Source organism: Pseudophryne corroboree, chromosome 2 (genome assembly GCF_028390025.1).
Source record: "Pseudophryne corroboree isolate aPseCor3 chromosome 2, aPseCor3.hap2, whole genome shotgun sequence".
NCBI lineage: Eukaryota > Metazoa > Chordata > Amphibia > Anura > Myobatrachidae > Pseudophryne > Pseudophryne corroboree.
This window is the reverse complement of record NC_086445.1, coordinates 789,939,871-789,965,251: the sequence shown is the minus strand read 5'-3', so window position 1 is coordinate 789,965,251 and position 25,381 is coordinate 789,939,871. Positions and strand designations below refer to the sequence as shown.

Sequence of the window (25,381 nt, the reverse complement as noted above, 5' to 3'; positions counted from 1 at the left end):
GATGACCAATATATCTGCAGATATATTAGTGCATCTTTCAGTGTGTATGAACAATCCCCATCTGCATATATAGCTGCAGATAGATTTAACAGCAGATATATCTTTAAGATAAATTGGCGCATCTTTCTGTGTGTATGAACAACCACCATCTGCAGATATATCTGCCAGTGTGTACCCAGCTTAAGTGGTATAGTTGTGGATAGCATCAGCTATCTGATATAAATAATATAAATAAAAATAAACAATAAAAAAAACCTACAGAATAAGACTATCTCAAATCTGCAGTTAGTCAGGTACATAAAGTAGAGATGAGCGGGTTCGGTTTTACTCGGATTTACCCGAATCTCCTTATTGGCTCACAGAAGTCACGTGTTTTGGTTAGCCAATAAAAAAATCCAGGAAAAAATAACTTGCGATAATTCTGGCGTTAAGAACCGAGTAAATCCGAACCTGCTCATCTCTAACATAAAGACACTTTCCATTTTGCCTTAGTTGCATTTTTAGAAAACACATTTCAAAAACAAATCACAGAGACGTATTTCTATTTTCAGAGAATTTGCTTTGCTGTCAGTCTCTGCATACATACCACTATGCCCTGCCACTCACTCACTAAACAAGAAATGATAGTGGCAGCGAGCACACATCAAAGAAGGAGATTGTATAAATTGAGAATAGTCATTTGCGCTGAATTTAACAAAGACCTATTTTTACAAACTTATTTATACAATTATGCTTCATGTCAAACTATCTACACGGCTGGCATTTAATTCTCCGGATTTTGTAATGAGGCTGTAATAATTATCTATTTATTCAGACTTTCAAAACTCTAACCCCAACTAAACACTGAAGCAGGTCTGTACTGTATTGGGGTGCTTAAGCCCCATACACACAAGGCAACAACATAGGATGATATGAGCAATAACGATCTTTTTTGCAAGCTCTATCATTCATATAGTCCAGTGTGTATGGATGAAGGATGCGCGTCCCCGTGGGTCGTTCTTATTCATCCATGAGCTACCGAACATGCAGCTCAATGTTAACTGTATTGTTGAGCTGCATGTTCGGGGTGTGCGGGGGATGACGTCACTAAACGATATCGTTCAGTGTGTATGCACTGGCGATCTCCCCTAATTAACAATCAGAGATATAGCACTGATTGCTAACTAGTACCCCTTTCACATCGCACAAATAACCCGGTATCGACCCGGCATATTGCCTGACACGGTAATTTAACCCGGGTTATAAACAGTGTTATTCCCGGGTTGAATACCGGGTCAGTGGCTGCGTAAACGGATTCCTGGGACCCGTTTACTGGATAAGGAGAGGCATGCGGAGATGAGCTCATCTCCCAGCGCCGCCTCCACTGCCAGCTCCGCCCCCCGCCGCTATGACAATCGACCAGGCATATTGCCGGGTCGGACAGCCAGCCAAAAGGGTTAGGAGAGTCCCACCCGGGAAGGACCCGTTTCCAGATATAACATGTGCAGAGAGAGTTAGATTTGGGTGTGGTGTGTTCAATCTGCAATCTAAATTGCAGTGTAAAAATAAAGCAGCCAGTATTAACCCTGCACAGAAACAAAATAACCCACCCAAATCTAACTCTCCCTACACATGTTATATCTGCCTCCCCTGCAGTGCACATGGTTTTGCCCAACTGCTAAAAAATTTCCTGCTGCGATCAACTTGGAATTACCCCCTAAATCTCTTTGCACGTTACATCTGCCCCATCTGCAGTGCAACATGGTTTTGCCCATTAGTGTGCATTTTTTGTTTACTAATAAACCAAAAAAGCTGACGTATGTGGGAAAACGTCTGCTTGCCATTTACAATGCATTACCACTGTGCTCTGGAATATGTGACAGTTGGTTAACTCTCCCTGTGCACCTGCTGGATGGTTTGAAAACTGTGACAGTTATGTGCAGCCATCCATTAAGCAGGGATACTTTGGGATATAGACCCCTAAGGGGGTGAAAAGGCGTAAAATGTTCCGCTCAGCAAACCTTTGCCGGGCACATCAGCTAGCCTTTATATTAATAGCAGACGGGCGACTTCTATGAATAACGTATTCTATGATGCCGTTTTATTGGCGTTTTAATTGGTTGCTTCATTTTGGACGTATGTTCCTGGCTGCGGTGGCTGCTGGCTCCGTAAGATCTTGTGTATGCCTAGTGGTGTCAGCCGGGGAAGAGACAAAGCTCATCAGCACTAGGCTGATGCGATGTGGGGGCCTGGCAGGGATCGCCAGGGGGGGCGTGTTCACACCCCCACTCTGGCATCCTAGATGTTCTTACATCTCGGCACTAGCGCTTCCTGCTTTGCCTCAGTAAAGTTGGGTTACACTTGTATTACAGACTTGTAATTATCTTTACTTTGACTAGAACCATGCAGCTATTTGTATTCAGCAGATATCATATCTTATCCTGCTCTCACATAAATGCAATAGTGTTTAAAAAATTTGAATAAAAATAAATAATACTTGAAACATGACAAGATCATTTGGAAAACAAATAAGCAGCTAAGCGAAGGAAAAAGGTATGAGGAGGAAGATAATGTGTAATAAGCAGCGGTTTCTCATTGTGGTTTTCTTAAGGCCATGCTAAAAAAGAGGTGTGTAATTAAGTTAAATTGGAGGGAGGGTTTCTCAGGCACTTTTTTTACATGCTGAGATTTGATATATCGCCTTACCAGTTTCAACTCTCCTGTTTTTTTATGGGGGGAGGGCAGTTTTTCCAGATGGTTTTCCTATACTTTGTGAAACTAAAGCCTAAGGGGGTCATTCCGAGATGATCAATTTAGCACAGCTACGATCAGTCACACTGACATGTGTCACCCCGCATGTCAGTGCCGACTCCCCCCGCAGAAGTGCAAAGGAATTGCACAGCGGGCGCACAGCCCAGCGACCGCATCTGCCTGTCAATCAGGCAGAGGCGATCGTAGCTCTCCATGCGCCGACCCGATCGCACCGCTGCGATAAACTGCAGCGTGCGATCGGGTCAGAATGACCCTCAAAATCCAATGATTTGTATCTTAAACATGTAAGAACTACCTAATGGTGTTGAAAGTGGCGGTTTTCCTGTTATTTTCTGGTGGTTTTGCTTTAATAAATCTGGCAGTATGTAACCTGTCGAAAATTGCTTGATAATGTTATCCCCTGAACTGGTATCAATAATCCTAAAGCAATCTGCATTTTCGCAGTGCTATTCATGCAATTAGAGTGGTATTAGCACAACACACGCACATAAAGTAAGCCCTTAAGCTACATACAGTACATAAGATCTGGAACATTCTTCATGATTCACGTACTTAACTAGGTCTAACCTTTTGTACATATGCCTACGTCAAGGAGCAGATGATTGGGAAGCTTCCAATTACCAATGGCTATTAACACCTACTAACGTGACTTTCCCTGATGTTTAGCTATCCTTCTTTTAAATAAACTTCAATCTACTAGAGATCTGGATACAAAAACAAAACAAAAAAGCCCAAAGGAATACTGAAAAAATAAGATTTTACTCACCGGTAAATCTATTTCTCGTAGTCCGTAGTGGATGCTGGGAACTCCGAAAGGACCATGGGGAATAGCGGCTCCGCAGGAGACTGGGCACAACTAAAGAAAGCTTTTAGGTCACCTGGTGTGCACTGGCTCCTCCCACTATGACCCTCCTCCAAGCCTCAGTTAGGACACTGTGCCCGGACGAGCTGACATAATAAGGAAGGATTTTGAATCCCGGGTAAGACTCTTACCAGCCACACCAATCACACCGTATAACTCGTGATACTATACCCAGTTAACAGTATGAAAACAACTGAGCCTCTCAACAGATGGCTCAACAATAACCCTTTAGTTAACAATAACTATATACAAGTATTGCAGACAATCCGCACTTGGGATGGGCGCCCAGCATCCACTACGGACTACGAGAAATAGATTTACCGGTGAGTAAAATCTTATTTTCTCTGACGTCCTAGTGGATGCTGGGAACTCCGAAAGGACCATGGGGATTATACCAAAGCTCCCAAACGGGCGGGAGAGTGCGGATGACTCTGCAGCACCGAATGAGAGAACTCAAGGTCCTCCTCAGCCAGGGTATCAAATTTGTAGAATTTTGCAAACGTGTTTGCCCCTGACCAAGTAGCAGCTCGGCAAAGTTGTAAAGCCGAGACCCCTCGGGCAGCCGCCCAAGATGAGCCCACCTTCCTTGTGGAATGGGCTTTTACTGATTTAGGATGCGGCAGTCCAGCCGCAGAATGCGCCAGCTGAATTGTGCTGCAAATCCAGCGAGCAATAGTCTGCTTAGAAGCAGGAGCACCCAGTTTGTTGGGTGCATACAGGATAAATAGCGAGTCAGTTTTCCTGACTCTAGCCGTCCTGGAAACATACATTTTCAAGGCCCTGACTACGTCCAGTAACTTGGAATCCTCCAAGTCCCTAGTAGCCGCAGGCACCACAATAGGTTGGTTCAAGTGAAAAGCTGATACCACCTTAGGGAGAAACTGGGGACGAGTCCTCAATTCCGCCCTATCCATATGGAAAATCAGAAAAGGGCTTTTACATGACAAAGCTGCCAATTCTGACACACGCCTGGCCGAAGCCAAGGCCAATAACATGACCACTTTCCACGTGAGATATTTTAGATCCACGGTTTTAAGTGGCTCAAACCAATGTGATTTTAAGAAACTCAACACCACGTTGAGATCCCAAGGTGCCACTGGAGGCACAAACGGGGGCTGAATATGCAGCACTCCTTTCACAAACGTCTGAACTTCAGGTAGTGAAGCTAGTTCTTTCTGGAAGAAAATCGACAGAGCCGAGATCTGTACCTTAATGGAGCCTAATTTCAGGCCCATAGTCACTCCTGCTTGTAGGAAATGCAGAAATCGACCTAGTTGAAATTCCTCTGTTGGGGCCTTTTTGGCCTCACACCAAGCAACATATTTCCGCCATATGCGGTGATAATGCTTTGCAGTTACATCTTTCCTGGCTTTAATCAGCGTAGGAATGACTTCCTCCGGAATGCCCTTTTCCTTCAGGATCCGGCGTTCAACCGCCATGCCGTCAAACGCAGCCGCGGTAAGTCTTGGAACAGACAGGGCCCCTGCTGCAGCAGGTCCTGTCTGAGCGGCAGAGGCCATGGGTCCTCTGAGATCATCTCTTGAAGTTCCGGGTACCACGCTCGTCTTGGCCAATCCGGAACCACGAGTATTGTTCTTACTCCTCGTTTTCTTATTATTCTCAGTACCCTTGGTATGAGAGGCAGAGGAGGGAACACATAAACTGACTGGTACACCCACGGTGTCACTAGAGCGTCCACAGCTATCGCCTGAGGGTCCCTTGACCTGGCGCAATATCTCTCTAGTTTCTTGTTTAGGCGGGACGCCATCATGTCCACCTGTGGCCGTTCTCATCGATTTACAATCAGCGTAAAGACTTCTGGATGAAGTCCCCACTCTCCCGGGTGGAGGTCGTGCCTGCTGAGAAAGTCTGCTTCCCAGTTGTCCACTCCCGGAATGAACACTGCTGACAGTGCTAGTACGTGATTTTCCGCCCATCGGAGAATCCTTGTGGCTTCTGCCATTGCCATCCTGCTTCTTGTGCCGCCCTGTCGATTTACATGGGCGACTGCTGTGATGTTGTCTGACTGGATCAGTACCGGCTGGTGTAGAAGCAGGGATTTTGCCTGACTTAGGGCATTGTAAATGGCCCTTAGTTCCAGAATATTTATGTGTAGGGAAGTCTCCTGACTCGACCATAGTCCTTGGAAGTTTCTTCCCTGTGTGACTGCCCCCCAGCCTCGAAGGCTGGCATCCGTGGTCACCAGGACCCAGTCCTGTATGCCGAATCTGTGGCCCTCTAGAAGATGAGCACTCTGCAGCCACCACAGCAGAGACACCCTGGTTCTTGGAGACAGGGTTATTAGGCGATGCATCTGAAGATGCGATCCGGACCATTGGTCCAACAGGTCCCACTGAAAGATTCTGGCATGGAACCTGCCGAAAGGAATTGCTTCGTATGAAGCCACCATCTTTCCCAGGACCCGCGTGCAGTGATGCACCGATACCTGTTTTGGTTTCAGGAGGTCTCTGACTAGAGATGACAGCTCCTTGGCTTTCTCCTCCGGGAGAAACACTTTTTTCTGGACTGTATCCAGAATCATACCCAGGAACAGTAGACGTGTCGTCGGAACCAGCTGTGATTTTGGAATATTCAGAATCCAACCGTGCTGGTGTAGCACCTCCTGAGATAGTGCTACTCCCACCAACAACTGCTCCTTGGACCTCGCCTTTATTAGGAGATCGTCCAAGTACGGGATAATTAAAACTCCCTTTCTTCGAAGGAGTATCATCATTTCCGCCATTACCTTGGTAAACACCCTCGGTGCCGTGGAGAGTCCAAACGGCAGCGTCTGGAATTGGTAATGGCAATCCTGTACCACAAATCTGAGGTACTCCTGGTGAGGATAGTAAATGGGGACATGCAGGTAAGCATCCTTGATGTCCAGGGATACCATGTAATCCCCCTCGTCCAGGCTTGCAATAACCGCCCTGAGCGATTCCATCTTGAACTTGAATTTTTTTATGTATGTGTTCAAGGATTTCAAATTTAAAATGGGTCTCACCGAACCGTCCGGTTTCGGTACCACAAACAGTGTGGAATAGTAACCCCGTCCTTGTTGAAGTAGGGGCACCTTGATTATCACCTGCTGGGAATACAGCTTGTGAATTGCCGCTAGCACAGCCTCCCTGTCTGAAGGAGTAATCGGCAAGGCAGATTTTAGGAACCGGTGGGGTGGAGACGCCTCGAATTCCAGTTTGTACCCTTGAGATACTATTTGCAGGATCCAGGGATCCACCTGTGAGCGAGCCCACTGATCGCTGAAATTTTTGAGGCGGCCCCCCACCGTACCTGGCTCCGCCTGTGGAGCCCCACCGTCATGCGGCAGACTTGGAAGAAGCGGGGGAGGACTTTTGCTCCTGGGAACCTGCTGTTTGTTGCAGCCTTTTTCCCCTACCTCTGCCTCTGGACAGAAAGGATCCGCCTTTTCCACGCCTGTTTTTCTGAGTCCGAAAGGACTGTACCTGATAAAACGGCGCCTTTTTAGGCTGTGAGGGAACATGGGGTAAAAATGCTGACTTCCCAGCAGTTGCTGTGGAAACTAGGTCCGAGAGACCATCCCCAAATAACTCCTCACCCTTATAAGGCAAAACTTCCATGTGCCTTTTTGAATCTGCATCCCCTGTCCACTGGCGAGTCCATAAGCCTCTCCTAGCAGAAATGGACAATGCACTTATTTTAGATGCCAGCCGGCAGATCTCCCTCTGTGCATCTCTCATGTATAAGACTGAGTCTTTTATATGCTCTATGGTTAGCAGAATAGTGTCCCTGTCTAGGGTGTCAATATTTTCTGACAGGGAATCTGACCACGCAGCGGCAGCACTGCACATCCATGCTGACGCAATAGCTGGTCTAAGTATAATGCCTGAGTGTGTATATACAGACTTCAGGATCGCCTCCTGCTTTCTATCAGCAGGTTCCTTGAGGGCGGCCGTATCCGGAGACGGTAGTGCCACCTTTTTAGACAAACGTGTGAGCGCTTTATCCACCCTAGGGGGTGTCTCCCAACGTGACCTATCCTCTGGCGGGAAAGGGAACGCCATTAGTAACTTCTTAGAGATTACCAATCTTTTATCAGGGAAAGCCCACGCTTCTTCACACACTTCATTTAATTCTTCTGATGGGGGAAAAACTACGGGTAGTTTTTTTCTCCCCAAACATAATACCCTTTTTAGTGGTACCTGGGTTTATATCAGAAATTTGTAACACCTCTTTCATTGCTTCAATCATGCAACGAATGGCCTTAGTGGACATTAGACTAGACTCATCATCGTCGACACTGGTGTCAGTATCCGTGTCGACATCCGTGTCTGCCATCTGAGGTAGCGGGCGTTTTAGAGCCCCCGATGGCCTTTGAGACGCCTGGACAGGCACGAGCTGAGAAGCCGGCTGTCCCGCATTTGGCATGTCGTCAAATTTTTTGTGTAAGGAGTCGACACGTGCACGCAATTCCTTCCATAAGTCCATCCACTCAGGTGTCTGCCCCGCAGGGGGTGACATCCCTTCTATAGGCATCTGCTCCGCCTCCACATCATTATCCTCATCAAACATGTCGACACAGCCGTACAGACACACCGCACACACACAGGGAATGCTCTAACAGAGGACAGGACCCACAAAAGCCCTTTGGGGAGACAGAGTGAGAGTATGCCAGCACACACCAGAGCGCTATATAATGCAGGGACTAACTGAATTATGTCCCCTATAGCTGCTGTTATATATACTGCGCCTAAATTTAGTGCCCCCCCTCTCTTTTTTACCCTTTTCTGTAGTGTAGACTGCAGGGGAGAGCCAGGGAGCTTCCTTCCAGCGGAGCTGTGAGGGAGAAATGGAGCCAGTGTGCTGAAGGAGATAGCTCCGCCCCTTTTTAGCTGACTATTCTCCCGCTTTTTTATGGATTCTGGCAGGGGTAATTACCACATATATAGCCTCTGGGGCTATATATTGTGGTATTTTTGCCAGCCAAGGTGTTTTTATTGCTGCTCAGGGCGCCCGCCCCTAGCGCCCTGCACCCTCAGTGACCGGAGTGTGAAGTGTGTATGAGGAGCAATGGCGCACAGCTGCAGTGCTGTGCGCTACCTTGGTGAAGACTGATGTCTTCTGCCGCCGATTTTCCGGACCTCTTCTTGCTTCTGGCTCTGTAAGGGGGACGGCGGCGCGGCTCCGGGACCGAACACCAAGGCCAGTTCCATGCGGTCGATCCCTCTGGAGCTAATGGTGTCCAGTAGCCTAAGAAGCCCAAGCTAGCTGCAAGCAGGTAGGTTCGCTTCTTCTCCCCTTAGTCCCTCGCTGCAGTGAGCCTGTTGCCAGCAGGTCTCACTGTAAAATAAAAAACCTAATTATATACTTTCTTTTTAGAAGCTCAGGAGAGCCCCTAGTGTGCATCCAACCTCGGCCGGGCACAAAATCTAACTGAGGCTTGGAGGAGGGTCATAGTGGGAGGAGCCAGTGCACACCAGGTGACCTAAAAGCTTTCTTTAGTTGTGCCCAGTCTCCTGCGGAGCCGCTATTCCCCATGGTCCTTTCGGAGTTCCCAGCATCCACTAGGACGTCAGAGAAATATATGTTTTCTGCAGACAAAAAGCATACTTGCCGACTTTATGGCTGCTTTCTCCGGGAGAGAGCAGCCATGTCGGCTCAGCAGGGTGCGGGGCATTGATGTGACGAGCAGAGGGAGGTGGGCCAGAGGCGGAACGGGGGTGTGGCTGATGTACAGCGTCATGTAAGCCACGCCCCCAGTGTGTAATGCCTCTATTACCGGCATTATACAGCAGGGGGCGTGGCTATGATGACGCGATTCAAGACTAGCGAATAAAGTGGGCGGCAGGAAAGGGGGGACCCCAGAAATCGGGAGACTTGCCTGCTCTTCCAGGAAGCCAGGAGGGTCACCCGATTTCGGGAGCCTCGCGGCCATTCTGGGAGAGTAGGCAAGTATGCATAAAGTACAGGGGCTGTAACTGCAGATCAACAAAACAGTGCCCCATTTGGCATCCAGGAAAATTTACATAGGCTAAACAATACACATTAGGATTGAGATGCACAGTAATAAGCAGAAAGAAGGTCATTATTTTCAAAGTTACAAAACTAAGGAAATGATAGCACAGAAAGATTCCATATTACTAATTGTTTATATTTTTTTAAAATAAGATTATAGAGGCTATCTATCAAACTTTCTAAATAGTGGAGAAGAGGACAAGTAGTGAAGTTGTCCATAGTAACCAATCAGCTTTTACCTATCATTTTATATAATGTACTAGGTAAATATATCCATTATCCATTTGTCCTTTTCTCCACTCTTTATGGTTTAATACATTCCCCTTAGTACTGAATTTATTACTGAACTTATTCTATTGAAGATAACTATTGGTGCGCACATGAAAAACCCCCAGATATTCCATTGAAGGAAATCACTAACTTGTGGGTTCATGTACAGGGCAGCAGAGAACCTGGCTGGGCCCAGGTACTTTTCAGTGATGGGGCCTAATCACAAGAGGCGCAGCCATGCACTCTTTGAAAAAAAAATACAGAAGAAATTGTATTTTAAGCTACTCCCTGGCCACACTGCAGTGTAGCACACAGCAGCGTGTGCTGGGCTGAGGAGAAGAGCTGCAGCTGCTCCTGTCAGGTAAGTGTGTCACACTTATCTACTTTGCTGCCCCCTCCTCCGGGAGGCAGCGTTGTAGGTGTTTGGGGGCGTTGTCGACAGCGGGATGGGCGGTCCGGGGGCGTGACTGACAGGGAAGTGGGCAGTCCGGGGGCGTGACATCAGGATCGCGTCATCGTGGCTCCGCCCCCGCTATGCGGTGCCGAGAAAATAGGCGCTGTATAGCGGGGGGCAGAGCTACGATGACGCAATTCAGTGCGAATCGCGTCATCGGACCCCCTCGGACCGCCCACTTGTTCTCTGCTGCGGGCGGCCGAGGAGGGTCGTGGTGGGGCTGCAGGGAAAGCGGGAGGCTTGCCCACCTTTCCGGGGGGCCGCGAGGGCCACCCGATTTTTGGGAGCCTTTCCGCCATTCCGGGAGGGTAGGCAAATATGGTGTGTGTGTGTATGAGGGGGGGGGGGGGGGGGGGGGGGTGAGGTCGACACATGAGCCCCTCCATCTGACCTGGGCCTGGGTATAATTAGTATCTCCCCTTCCCCTCTCGGGACCACTGTTCATGTATGCTGTAGTGATTTTACATAACACGTTTAGTTGTCGAACAAAAAGTGACTGAAATATTAAATCCTTCTAAAGTCGAGCATATGCAGCTCAGGAAGATACAAAATGGAACATGAGGACTGCCAGACTGAACATAAATTAAACATTAAACTCACAATATGCTGAAATAAAGTGAATGATATTATTTCGGTAGCTCATTTCCAGTTTCATTCCAGCAAAATGTCTCTGATCTGTGACTGGTAATTTTAAAGCCTTTGTTGAACTGCATAATAAGCAGTGTCATTTTTAGCTGAATACATTTTGTGAACAAATAATTTACATTCAGAAAGCGTTAATTTCCCTGCAGATAATGGCTTCACCTACTTTGAGAAAATTGGTAGTTGTTCATGTTACTGTTTGCTGGGGCTCTGCTACACTTTCATTTTCACTGGAAAGTTGTAAGATTTCCAACAAGTCTATTAAAGGAGCCTGTGCCCAGTCCTTAGCTGGGAAGAATGACTGCAATACCATAATTCCCAATATTCACCATTTATGACTTAGATCCCCACGCCCTTCTACTTCTCTACTGTTGCTGTTTTGTAACTGGATGCTCTGGTACCTACTGTACATTCAGTATGTCACTATGTATGAGGCTTCTGTTTGTAGTTTTTCATAGTACACTGTTCAATATTAATTTGGTGCATTAACGTAATGAGAACCTCTTTAGCTACATTATTTGAAATATGAGGCGATATCATGTGACTTTACACATATAGCAGTACCCCTTTGGCAAAAATAGTTTGCTGATAAAGCCCCAATGTGTTCTCATGAGATCATGACTTGTAGGTGGCACTCTAGGTAAGTACTTCACAGACATACAGTAAGGATGGTGGTTGCAGAGAGCTGGCATAATACTGGGTGGGGATTGGGGATGGAGGTCTGGTATAATCAAAGATGGACACACAGTGCATTCATGGGTGAGGGATACAGTTTAGTACAGTCATGAGGGGCACTTTGCTAGTATAATCATGAGTGAAGTACTGCTGGTATAATGTTGAAGATTAGAAGAAGGGGCCCTAAAACGGGTGTGGTTCATCAAATCGACAGTGTCTAGGTCGACAATGTTTAGGTCGACCACTATAGGTCGACAGTCACTAGGTTGACATGGATGGAAGGTCGACAGGGTTTCTAGGTCGACATGTGCTAGGTCGACAGGTCTAAAGGTCGACATGAGGATTTTTTTTTTTTTTGGTGTCGTTTTCTTCGTAGAGTGACCGGGATCCCAAATTAGTGCACCGCGTCCCCTCGGCACACTTTACCGTTCCAATCGTAGTCCACATGGATCGTTAAGTATGAAAAAATTCAAAAAAAAGAAAAAAAAATTAAAAACTCATGTCGACCTTTAGACCTGTCGACCTAGCACATGTCGACCTAGAAACCCTGTCGACCTTCCATCCATGTCGACCTAGTGACTGTCGACCTATAGTGGTCTACCTAAACATTGTCGACCTAATCACTGTCGATCTTCAGACCGGATCCCCCCTAAAACTGTTACCCAATGCTCCTATTTATTTTTAATGCTGCAGTAGGCCAGAAAAAGGATACAGCATACAGCCGAGAGAGAACTGACTGTGCACAGTCAGTATTGGTGGTTCTGGGCTCCGGGGAGTTCAGGAAAAATCAAAGTCAAAATTGGCATTTAGCCAGAATCACACCGTGTGTATGCACCTTAAGATGTGGTACTCTCTGCATCCAAAATCAGGCAATATTTGTCCTGCGTAAAAAATGTCATCGCATCATGACTTGTCCTTGTGCAAATTTACACCTCTTAGCTGTAGTTACTCATGAATCCAAATAAGACCCATAGCATACCTGCCAATACACCCATAACTAGAGGTGTGGTTGTGGCAGTGGTGTGGTCGCATAGTGCCTCACAGCAGTGCCTGTATTGCTGCTGCAGTGCTGGCCAGAGCACAGGGAACTCCGGAGTCCTGAACACTCGGTGTTTCCCCAAAACCTCCATCTTTTAAGCAGCATGCTGTGGGGGCACCTCTAAGCCCCCAACAAATCAGGGAAGAGAAGTCCCGATCGGCAAACAGTGAACTAGTCCCATAAATAAGATGCTGGGACGTATGCTTCATCACTTCCTTATGCACTGCCCTAAAGTGATACAAAACAGTGAGCTGCATGCAGAACTGCCATGCAACAGATAGCATGCTGAACAAATGTAGTTATGTAAAGTATAAACTATCCATATATTTCAGGTGTTATTTACAAATGCATGAGCTTAGCATCACTGTATGAAACTTTCCCTCCTCTTCAAAACCTGTCACTAACTTGTTTAGAGCGAACAAAAACTTTCAGAATGTGCAGAGCTAAGAGCCAGCATGATAATTCAGTTAGCATTGGTCTGATCATTTATGGTACATAATATACACATGTACTGTACACAGTATATTAGTGTTACACATGTTGGCAGAGTGTACTGTGCTATCTGGTGCAGTGACGTCAGTCCACACACAGTAGTGGGGCAGATGTATTAACCTGGAGAAGGTATAAGGAAGTGATAAACCAGTGATATGTGCAAGGTGATAAACGCACTAGCCAATCACCTCCAATATGTAAATTAACAGTTAGGAGCTGATTGGCTGGTGTGTTTATAACCTTGCACATCACTGGTTTATCACTTCCTTATGCCTTCTCCAGGCTTAATACAGCTGCCCCTATGTGATTTAAACAGTAATGCAGGTTTATTTAGTGTACACAGGTGTCTCAGATGTAACACTGATATCGGTAATCAGGAGCCCATATATCACGCAAGGTAACAGCATTACGTATCGGTACTTATCAGGAGATGTCTGTGGTGGTGAATGAAGGAGGACTGCACAGCCGTGCAGTCTGACTCCTTCTGTAGAGAAGATGATGCAGTACCCGACTCAGTGTCAGCTCTGGAGCTGGGATGCATGCACTGGAACACTGTAAGTCTCTGTAGCTGAGATCTGTCCCAGTCTCAGCTCTGCACACTTGTACACCAGGACTCTGTCTCTCAGTCTCTCTGTGTGTCACACTCTCCTCACACTCTCTGCTACATGGAGGAACAGGAACCTACATCTTATAACTCTGCCTCCGAGTGACTCTTGGCCCTAGAAGTCTAACACTAGGGGATGCACCCATAGACTGGTACACAGAAGGAGACAGATAAAAGAGTGCACCATTTCCTAACAACACACTAGTGCTTGTTAGCGTATTCAATAAACACCTAAAGCAGCTGAGGTCTTTCAGCAATACCCAGGGCAAATACTGTTCTGCTTATGTGAGCATTAACAATCAATTATGCTGTACATCTAACTTGGTGTAAAATGACAGTATACATAACATGGGGAAAATATTAGCATTTTCCATAAAAACAACTGTAAGTTATGCTAAGTTAAGGTGTGTACCAAGCTATACAATTCTCGGCTGATCGGGTGAACACTCCCGATCAGCTGGGCAGCGTGTGTAATGAGCTCTGACCCCCTGTGATTCCTGTGAGACGGCGGCAGCAGCAGAGGAGAGTAAGCGATTTCTCTGTGAGGATCGGGAGGTTGCACGTACAGCACAAGACGTGACCTTCCAGTCCCGACCATTGCAGGAGCGATAGCACAGCGTACACACATATACAATGGACAGCCCGTTCTCCTCAAAATAGGTAGAACAGACCTAGGATTGTGTAGATGTGTACCCATCTTCAGTTGCATAAACAGAGAGTATATTGCTATGCCTGTAATTGCAAATCTTACCTTACTCTTTTATCTTCTACTTTCTTTAGGTTTTCATCTCTCTGTAACACAGCCATAATAGACTCCTTCTCCTGTTCCAGCAAATAGGACAGGTTGAGCAGATCTGAGTATTTAGACATACTGCAGCTAATTACTATCAGTTGGTAGAGAAGTTAAGTTTTTTGTTTCTCCAACGTGTTGTGATTAGCCTCATTACTGGAAATAAATAATCACAAGTCCCTTCTAGACATAGCACATGCAGTGGTCTTCTGTGTTATTTCATGGACAGTTGTACAGTCACTGGAGTTACGCTGAGTTTTAGGCTGTTGGTCCATAGGCAATGGGAAATCTTCATTGTTATCCAACCTGGAAAGAAAAGAAAGACTTGTAACTATGCAGTGTAAAATATCAATACTTATCTTTTTTTTTTTTTTTTTAACATTTTTTAATTACTAATCAAATGAAACCATGCAAAAGAGATGTGATTGCTGTAAGTATTGCACAAGTACATACATATTTATATATTTCCTTTTGCTTAAACAGTGGCACCTACTAATATCCCTCTGCTTTCTGTATAACATCAACCTTTTATTATAAGAAGGGCAGGTATGAGCTTTTTCATTCAAACTCTGTACAGGTATTACGTCAGTTCAATCATAAATAAAATAAGTCACAATTTTCTACATACTTAACCTACATACAGATGGCTCTGGGGTATTTATTGGCAGGGCATGGAGTAAAATGACCTGAACTGCTTCATCATACTGGTCATTCAGTTTTCGCAATGCACAAGCCCACCTTGCAGAAGGGCACATGGACATGCAGGAGAAAGGCTAATGCACAAATTGGAGGACATTTCTGAAGATTGTTCCACAGGTAACTTCGTAAGTCACTCAGATTCTGTTTGTTAATCAGTTTATTAAATTAAGCAAATCATGACTACTAACTATAGCTTGCTAATACCACTTATCTGAAAGTCCCGGCATTTAAATGCTGGATCGTTTTGCCGGTCCCTGCCTGACCCCCCTTTCACACAGACAAGCCAATTTCCGGGTCAAGAAATTCTACCCATTAATTTGCAGATCAACGCGGGTATTTTGTCTGTGTGAAAGGGTCAACCCGGGTTGAAATTCCTGGGTCTCCGACCCTGGTAAATTCCATGGTCGAAGTCCTGTGAATTTCAACCTGCGTTGACCCTTTCACACAGAAAAAAGACCCTGGTCACCTGGTAATTTCACATTCTGTGTGAACGGGATATTATAGAACACTGGGGCATGCACAGGTTTTGATGGAAGATTGCTACATTGCCTTTTACCAAAATATCAATAGTCTCTACTTAGAACAAATAGTTCCTTTTATTGTACAAATACTTAGAAGGAGGGGTGCTTTAGATAACTGAGTAGGACGATATAACAAACCAACTAATATGACAGTTTATCTGGCTGGTGATGCACCAAGGAGTAAAGTACTGTATACTGTAAATGGGGGTGGTGGACTATAGATATTGGACCAACAGAAGAAAACTCCTTTTTGGTGCACTCTTGTATTTTGTTTCAATAAAAAAATATTCAAACTTAACTTTAAATCTGGTGAAATAGAAGTGAAATATTTTAGCAACCAAAGCAGATTATCACCAAGGCTCTATGTTCACCATTTAAACAGCTGTATGCTAAATTATAGACAATAATCACTGTAGAAAATGACATCAAATGGTTAGCAACAGTTCAGATATCCTCTATCTAGTGCCTGGTTGTAAGATGCAGCCCGTTATACACCACTGTTGTTATATGCGCACATGGTTTGCAACATTTCCATTAATGATGTGAATATCAAATCTCTTTCTTACATCCCAATCACCTGATAATTGGGGCTCAAGTTCAGAACATGGGACCCCCTAAGCTAAACTGAGAACACTATCCATGTGGACATCTATTGGGAATAGTAACCTGTGGCAAGTGAAGCGAGCCAACGAGGATACAGATTTTAATGTTCTCGACAAGTTTAATGATGTTCTGAAGCAGTTCACTTATGCTACCTCAGGGTGTTCCATGTTCTGAACTTGTACCAAATATTGGAACAATTTCTATCCAGACCACCAGTTAGCCAGCGTGATTAATTTTTCTCACAATGCACAATATAGTGTGGCACAAGTATCACATAACAATGTACAGATTAGTCCACATACACCTTATCTATTTTGCTGAATTTGGCAGGCCATGCATAACACGGCTAAGCTTTTCAGCGAGTGTATGAATGTAAAAAATGTTGTTTGCCATTATAGAATATGTATAAAGTAGCATATTAAAGAAGAAAATTAAGAGAAATCACACTGCTAAATCTCATAGTCTATGGCATTCCAAGCCGTGCCATACATGGCAGGATAAAGGAAAGGTGTATGTGGACACATCTATATAGACATGTGGTATGGCCACACAGAAAAGTACAGTGAAGTATCTTGTGCTTGCCAGGAGGAACCAATTCTGTTTTTGACCCATGTGCCATGTAGGCAGTGAACATGACATCACCCAGTACCACTGGCATATCTATAATGGGTGCAGTGCACATGGGCCCCTGAGACCAGAGGGGGCCCCCATCGCACACGCTGCACCCATTGTTTGAATACTTACCCCTCCGGAGTCCCTTGCCGACGTCAGTATCGCTGTAGAATCACAGTGAAAAGGGCGCAGCGGCCATTTTCACGTAGTTCTACACATGTGGAGTAGAGTCTGAGCCCTCTAGTGGGCCCGAACGGAGAAGGTTGAACATGGGCCTCTTCCTCTCTTAAAGCGCCCCTGCCCAGTACCCTTTTTTTTTTGCAAATGGTTGTTTGATTCCTCAACTTTAGAAGTTGGGAGATATGACACTGTGCTTGAAATATTGAACAAAAAGGTTCCACTGCACTGGTGAAATATCTACGGAATATTAATCCAGTTTAGCCTTTTATTTACCATTATGCTTGGGAATAGCTTGAAAGACACAATAGGATTTGTGTGAACAATTGCTACAAATAACAGTGCCGCTGCTTTTATATAAAAAACAGCAAGTCTGCTCTACATGGAAAGGAGGCCTCAGCACTGCTACTGCAATACTTTAATCAACAACAAGAAAGAAAATTTACAGAGATAATGCAAATAAAAGATAAAATATAATATAAAGATCTTCATGCAAATAGTGCATGCTTAGAAAACATTTGTGATATTGTAACTCTCTAGCAATAATGCAGTATATAATAAAACCATTACAATGCATGGAAAAATGTCAAGTATGTTTAGCAGGTGTGGGTGTTAGTACAAACACAGAATTTCTTAGAAGGGAGATTAAGTACATATTACTTTGTGTATAACAACATTACACTACAATATGTATTAAGGATTGCGAGACTGAACCAGTGATATTTAAACAAATACAACTATAGAGAGAAGTATAAAAGAGCAGGAGCAACAGGTTACGCCTAAGTGAATGTAAATATAAAAATGTAACTGCACTACATGTTTTGCACTTGCAAAATAATATACAGTAAATTGGAAAGTCACATCATTACATCATTAAAAAGAGCAACCCATAAAATGAGGTATCATTGAAATAAATGTGTCTGAAAGTTATATATTATTTATATTCTGGGAGTGGGGAATGGGGTTGGATGTGATACAGTAGGTAAAGACTCTTTACCAATGACGTGGGCGTGGTAGGGACAACTTGATGTCCAAGTGGCTCTGGGCGACATATGTGAGGGGGGATCCCAGGGCGGTCTGGGCCTCCAGACTCAGCATTCAGTGGCAGGCAGCCATATTATAACAGCTGCAGTCATGCCTCAGCAGCAGCAGCAGCACAGGAAGCCCACAGCCTCAGCCATCCAGATCTGCAGGCAACAGGTAGGCTGGATGGGATCCGGTCTGAAGATCGACAGTGTATAAGGTCGACAATGTTTAGGTCGACAACTATAGGTCGACAGTCACTAGGTCGACAGGGTCAGAAGGTCAACATATTCTAGGTCGACATGAGTTTAAAAAAAAATATTTTTTTTTTACTTTTTCATACTTAACGATCCACGTGGACTACAATTGCAAAGCGAGCCATGCGAGGGGACACGGTGCACTAATTGGGGTTCCCGGTCACTCTACGAAGAAAACGACACCCAAAAAACATAAAAAACTCATGTCGATCTTTTGACCTGTCGACCTAGAACATGTCGCCCTTCTGACCCTGTCGACCTAGTGACTGTCGGCCTATAGTGGTCAACCTAAATATTGTCGACCTAGACCCTGGTGATCTAATGATCCACACCCCACAGGATAAATCTGCGCTGTGGGGTAACCTGTGAGTGGGCTCTCCCTGTACACCCTAATAAGAGGGCCCTTCAGGAGTGCCTTCTACCAGGGCATTAGTGTGGATGATTGTGTCATACTTGAAATCTAAGTAGTACATCCATTTTTGGGGCAATGCCTATGAGTTAGTGAGCTACTATGCCACACATATGGTAACCCCTACATTACATATTTTAATATGCACCCCTATTAGGCTACAAACTAAAATACCCTGTTTAGGGTACTGCTGCTTGCGTTGCAATGGCACATCGCAGGTATCAACTACAATTCGACAAAGAATTTGGTTGGGTTCTGTACGGCTTGTCTACAATCACTGTGTTGACAGTAACTGTAGACATGAGAAAGCCAGTGCCGGAATCCCGACATGGCTAAAATCCTACTTACAGCATTTTAATCGTGCAGTCATTGCAACTTTCAACATGCCCCTACAGCAGCACGTTTAAAATTGCAGTGTTTGCACTGTAAAATGCGGTAAGTAACATTTCCAGCCTGTGCTAGTACAGCTTGGAGCCTAGGACTGGGGTTGTGCTATACTAACGGAGCAGGAGCAGCACCATGACACTAGACGGGTCCGTCCCTTTGTTTAATCCTGTGCCGAGTCCTGATTGGAGGCGTTCTGTAAAGAGGTCCAATGAGAAGCAGGCTCAGCTGCACGTTAATGAAGATAGAGAGCCTTGAGTCACAGAGTTTCTGTTCTCATGAGCGTATGAACATAATGCTTGGCGGTGGAATTGGCTGCAATTTAATAAGGGGCTCCAGCTAAAATCTTTCCCTCTCAACCAGAGTACTTATGTTGGCGAGATGCTGATTTGAGGTGTTATCTACAGTATTTTCAGGGTGGATAGCACCACCTAAAATGCTGCCTAGGGAACCAAACTGGTGTAGGACTGACCCTGATGATGATGATGATAATAACAACGCATTTTGCAGTGAATCATACCATTAAGCCCTGCCCCTGTTGCGTAATGCTAATGATGTGTATGGCGCCCTGTGGAAGGGAGGCACAAAAAGGAAGACAAATTAAGTTTTAATATGCTTTCTTTATAAAGTTATCAAGCTTTAACATACAGATGTGTCCTCCTACATCTTGCCTCAATATGCCACGCAGCGGGAAATGCCTGGCGTGAGTGAGCAGACAGGTCCCGTGCAACTCCATTAGCGTCAGGCTCCTTTTTTTTTGCAGAAAATACATCTTATTTACTTCGCTTTGCGAAAACACTACTATTTCAAATCTGCTGCGGACCGGCAGCCAATCAGGAGCGGCCGCTCCTGGTTGCCACAGTTATAAGAGCCGCAGCGCTACCGACCACAGCCTCCTCCTCCTTGCACCGCCGCCGCAGCCATTTGCCTCCTCCACTGCTACACCGCCGCCGCCCTCAGTCCTTCTCTGCACCTCTGCACCATGTAGACCACAGCCTCCTCATCTACCGCACCGCAGACCACAGCATCCTCAGCACCGCCGCTGCTAAATAGATAATCTTACCCTGCTGCCTTTCTCTCTCCCTAGTCCCTACTGTATGCCCTTGCTGTCCCTCTCTCTGTCACTCTTCCTGTCCCTATGTCCCTGCTGTCACTTTCCCTGTCCCTCTGTTACTCTCCGTGTCCCTATGTCCCTGCTGTCACTCTCCCTGAATTTTGTCTCATTCCATGTGGCATAATGTGAATTTTGGCTCATTCTGTGTGCTATAATGTGAATTTCGGCTCATTCCATGTGCTATAATGTGAATTTTGGCTCATACTGTGTAGTATAATGTGAATTTCGTCTCATACTGTGTTCTATAATGTGAAAGGGGCACCAGTACTACATAGTATAAAGGGTCCTACTATTGTGGTGCATAATGTGTATAAGGGGTATATGGTGGGGTAAACTACACTGAAGGACACGCGCCCTTTTGAGTGGCCAAGCCCCCTTTTCCAGAGCGGCACATGCATAATTACAACCTTCACTTTTCCATACCCCCACTTCAAAATTTCCACTTCGACCACTGTATATATATAAAAAAAAACATTGAGACTCGCACTACACTCAACAAAATAGATGGCCTGGTGCCCTCAGTGTGAGGTGTATACAATGATGGTTCCCCCGTTGCTAGGGGAGACAGAAGCGGTTCCAGAGACTTAGTGAAGAAGTCAAATTTATGTTTAATGCATGAAAAATACACAGACGTTTCGGGGCTTGCACGCCCCTTCTTCTGGAGTGCTGCTTATGTCTCCCATCATTGTATGGTGGCACTTAGAGACTCCAAAATAATGTCCCAACAGGGTGCTTTTATTACTGTGCTGTGTAATGTGATCAAGGGACACTTCTGCGTGGTGTAATTTCAATTGGGGTACTATTGAGTGGCTACACCCTTTTTATATGACACACGCGCCTTCCCTATTCAAATATGGGGGGGGGGGGGGGGGCGCCATTCCTTTACTTTGCCAGGGGAGCTCGGACCCCTAAATACACCCCTGTTTAGTGGACATTATAATGAATCACATCTTTATATGTCTCTTAAAATAGCAGCATAAGTTAGGTCTTAAATAAATTATGAGAATACATTGGCATTAGTTCTGTTTGTATAACATTTCAAAGTTGAACATTTAAGTTTCATTATTACATTGGCATCTGTGTATGCCTGGATAGTGCAGAAAAAATGACAAATTATTTTTTTCCCAAAAACTGCTCATAATTGTATTTTTAATGATTTAATTAGGTCAAGAACATATATTTAAAACTTATCCAAAATTATGTTATAAAAAATTGGTAGCAAAAAAAATAAATGTGAACATTTGCATAATATTGTCCCCCCACCCACCCCCAAACATCGGTACATCACCATTACCACACCAGGCAAGTGGTTACATGTGCAATCTTCACCCCATCTCATTTGGGAGGGGTGGTGGCATGTTGCTATGAATAACATAATTCTAGCCCTTCACCTGAGAGATATACTGCGATTCTCAGTAAATCGTATCAGTTCATGGGGGCGGGAGAGTTGCCCACTCACTTGGGATCCTTGAAAACTCCCTCAAATACAGGAATCTCCCAGAAATTCAGAGAGAGCAGAGAATTATCAATTATGTTTTATATGGCATAATCGCATCAGGGCCCTCATTCCGAGTTGTTCGCTCGGTAAAAATCTTCGCATCGCAGCGATTTTCCGCTTAATGCGCATGCGCAATGTCCGCACTGCGACTGCGCCAAGTAAATTTGCTATGCACTTAGTAATTTTACTCACGGCTTTTTCATCGTTCTGGCGATCGTAATGTGATTGACAGGAAATGGGTGTTACTGGGCGGAAACAGGCCGTTTTATGGGCGTGTGGGAAAAAACGCTACCGTTTCCGGAAAAAACGCAGGAGTGGCCGGAGAAACGGAGGAGTGTCTGGGCGAACGCTGGGTGTGTTTGTGACGTCAAACCAGGAACGACAAGCACTGAAATGATCGCAGATGCCGAGTAAGTCTGAAGCTACTCAGAAACTGCTACGAGGTGTGTAATCGCAATATTGCGATTACTTCGTTCGCAATTTTAAGATGCTAAGATTCACTCCCAGTAGGCGGCGGCTTAGCGTGAGCAACTCTGCTAAAATCGCCTTGCGAGCGAACAACTCGGAATGACCTCCCATGTGTGGATGGGATACGGACAGAAAAAAAAATCAGGCACTTCAGATATGAACACATGCCAAAAATAAGCTGGGTACACACTAGACGATATGTTGCCAGATCCCACATATCGTGTACGTTGTCTAGTGTGTACCCATGATATCTACATGTGCGCTCCCACAGATCACTAGTGACATCCTCCGTTGGCCTTGTGAGGTCCCACCGCCTGCGATGTCGTGCTCGGTACACATCGTTAGTGTGTACCCAGCTTAGGGATTGTCATACCTCCCAACATTTAGATATGAGAAATAAGTCCCAGCCAATCTACTCCAACGCCACTCTGACCCGTCAAATTCAGTTTAGGCCTCCATCCACCGTTGTGTAATCTCCACCTTTTGTGGTACGTGGATTTTGGCTGTCCTGGGGATGTACTGCTATCGTTTCTATGAGGGGCTTACCATACATTGAATAAATACAGTAAAGTCATCAGGGACGAAACTAGGATTTTTGGCTCCCGAGGCAAGGCAGTAATTTGGCGTCCCCCATAAACATACACACACTTTGGAACCATGTCAAAAACACAGTAATAAACAGATGGCAAAGTGACAACCAGCACTGTCAGGGTGCATCCAGCACACATTCACATGCACCTTAGATACAGTATTGTTGGGGACTCTGACTAGCCAACTGCTGTAGTACTACAAAGTCCAGTATGCCAGTCCGGACCTAGGACCCACTAAAGAGGAGGGTTACCAACTTTCTGGGTAGGGGACACACACAATGTGGGTTATCCTGGCTGCAGAGAGGAGTACCTAGGACTGGCTGGTGTTATATACCTGCTATAAGACATGCAATCACTGTATCACAAACACTGGGGGGAGCACTCCAACTAGCCAACTGCTGTAGGACTACAAAGCCCTGTATGCAAGCTGGGAACTGGGACCACACTTTGGGAGGCAGCAACTGTCCTGGCGTATAAAGACCTCACCTCAGTGCCCAGACTAATTATCGGCTGCTGCTGCTTCCTCTTGCCCTGACCTCTGGTGGAGCTACAGTACCATTCAGGAAGGGGGAGGCCCTGTGGAACAGGGCCGGGGGCAGACATAGTTTACACAGGAAACTATTTGTGTATATATTGTAACTGCCTTCCAGTGTACAATATATACACAAATATAGTGGAAAAAGGGGGGGCCTGGACTGCACACCCTAAAGATATCAAGAGGTGCTATCGTGCTGAGGCTTCTAATACTATGCTGGAGGAAGAGAAATGCAGATGTACACTCCTAGCACTAAGAACACTTACAGTAATAATAATTTAAATAAAGCATCACAATTAACATGGAGTATAATTGAAGTTCTTAGCAAACATTTACACAATTATGCGGGCCCATGTACCAGTACTGCATCTCTCTTCCTCCAGCATAGTTCACACAGGCACAAGAGTGTGTGAGCGGCCACCACTGCCCCATTCATAAGTGTTCTAGTTGCCGGGGGTGTTGGTTTCCCAGGAGTCCACATTGGTGGTACTAGGGAGTGGGGACCTGCAGCGAGGGTTCTGGAATCTGGCAGTAGGTAGCCCCTTAGGGCCCAGTCCTCCTCTGGTGGAGTTGCGTGCGGGGAGAGGGAGGCGCTGGGGAACAGGCCTGGGGGCAGACATCGCTTACACAGGCACAGGAGTGTGAGCGGTCATGAACCAACGCTTGGGAAATGAAAGGGGGCAGCTGGAGAGTCCTTGGTCACTGCCCCTGCCCATTCATTAGCGTTCTAGTTAACGGGGATGGGGGAGTTTCATTGGTGGTACTAGGGAGCAGGTACCTGCAGCGAGGGTTCTTGGACCCAGCAGAAGGTAGCCCCTTAGGGCTGAGAGGAAGGAGGGGAGGAAGAGTACCCATCTCTGTGCCCTCTCAGATTCTGCACCCAGGGCACATGCCCCCTTAGCCCCCCTATTTGCGGCCATGAAATCATGTTTAGTTTCTCTTCTCTCTGATGTCAGTGTTAAATGTTAATTTAATTGGCTTGCCTTAGGGCATATGAACATTGTGAGAGCTATGACAAACAACTTCTCAATCTCAGACTGCTGGAGCTTATGAACAAACTGACTACATGATCATCAGATAACATGCTCAACTCCACAGTCATAAAAGGGGTTAATCTAAATATAAAGTCTGCCATCTGCACAGCGACAACGATACAGTAATAATCACAGCATTAACCAATAGGTCAAAACCTTTATAATAATAATATCACTGTAATTAGCAAATAAAAATCCAAAGACACACATCACAAAGTGATGAGCTACTATACTGAATCAATTAAGAACATGCCGTAAATGATAAGACAGGTTATCCAACAAAAATGAGTATTTCCTTTTACATAACCCAACTATTACACAGGGATAGTTGTATATACTTGGATGAAGAAAAATAAAAACGCATTCTTATTAAAGTGAAAACAATCTACATACTCAGGATGATTTAAATTGACTTGTATATACACTTGACATCTTTTAAAACATCATACCGTTATTTATGCGCAAGTGGGCACCTTAGCCGGGGAGTTCCCAGGCAAGGACCACACTATTAGCTACATGTGAGAGTCACAATTAAAAAAACTTAACCAATTCGCCTGGTGGCTTGCCTCACTCTCCTGCCCCAGCCATCTCAACCTCACTACATTCCTCCTTCCCCAGCATCGCTATATCCTTAGCTTCCTGCCATCAGGTCCAAATTGATTGGCTCACACCTCATGTTTTCTGTCTGTCTCCCCTCCACTTAGTTTGTAGGTTCCTAGGAGCAGGGTCCACATCCCTCTTGTTCTCTCAGCCCCTCTTCTCCTGTAATTCAGTTACAGCCCTCACCCACATACTGGCTGTATTCTGGAAACCTCCCACTTATTGCCGCTCATCCCCTCTGCTGGCTCTTACATTGCTAGTGTTACCATCACAATTGATGACCT

At 45.3% G+C, this 25,381-nt stretch overlaps 1 protein-coding gene across 4 annotated transcripts in view; it reads right to left on the bottom strand.

Moving 5' to 3' along the window:
* Positions 1 to 25,381, bottom strand: part of SYTL5 (synaptotagmin like 5) — a 513,325-nt gene that overhangs the window by 250,635 nt on the left and 237,309 nt on the right. For all 4 annotated transcript variants that reach the window (XM_063955564.1, XM_063955566.1, XM_063955567.1 and 1 more), the window contains one exon: positions 14,535 to 14,879. In XM_063955564.1, the coding sequence (XP_063811634.1) occupies positions 14,535 to 14,653 (119 nt within the window). In that variant the 5' untranslated portion in view covers positions 14,654 to 14,879. The remainder of the gene's footprint in view (positions 1 to 14,534; positions 14,880 to 25,381) is intronic.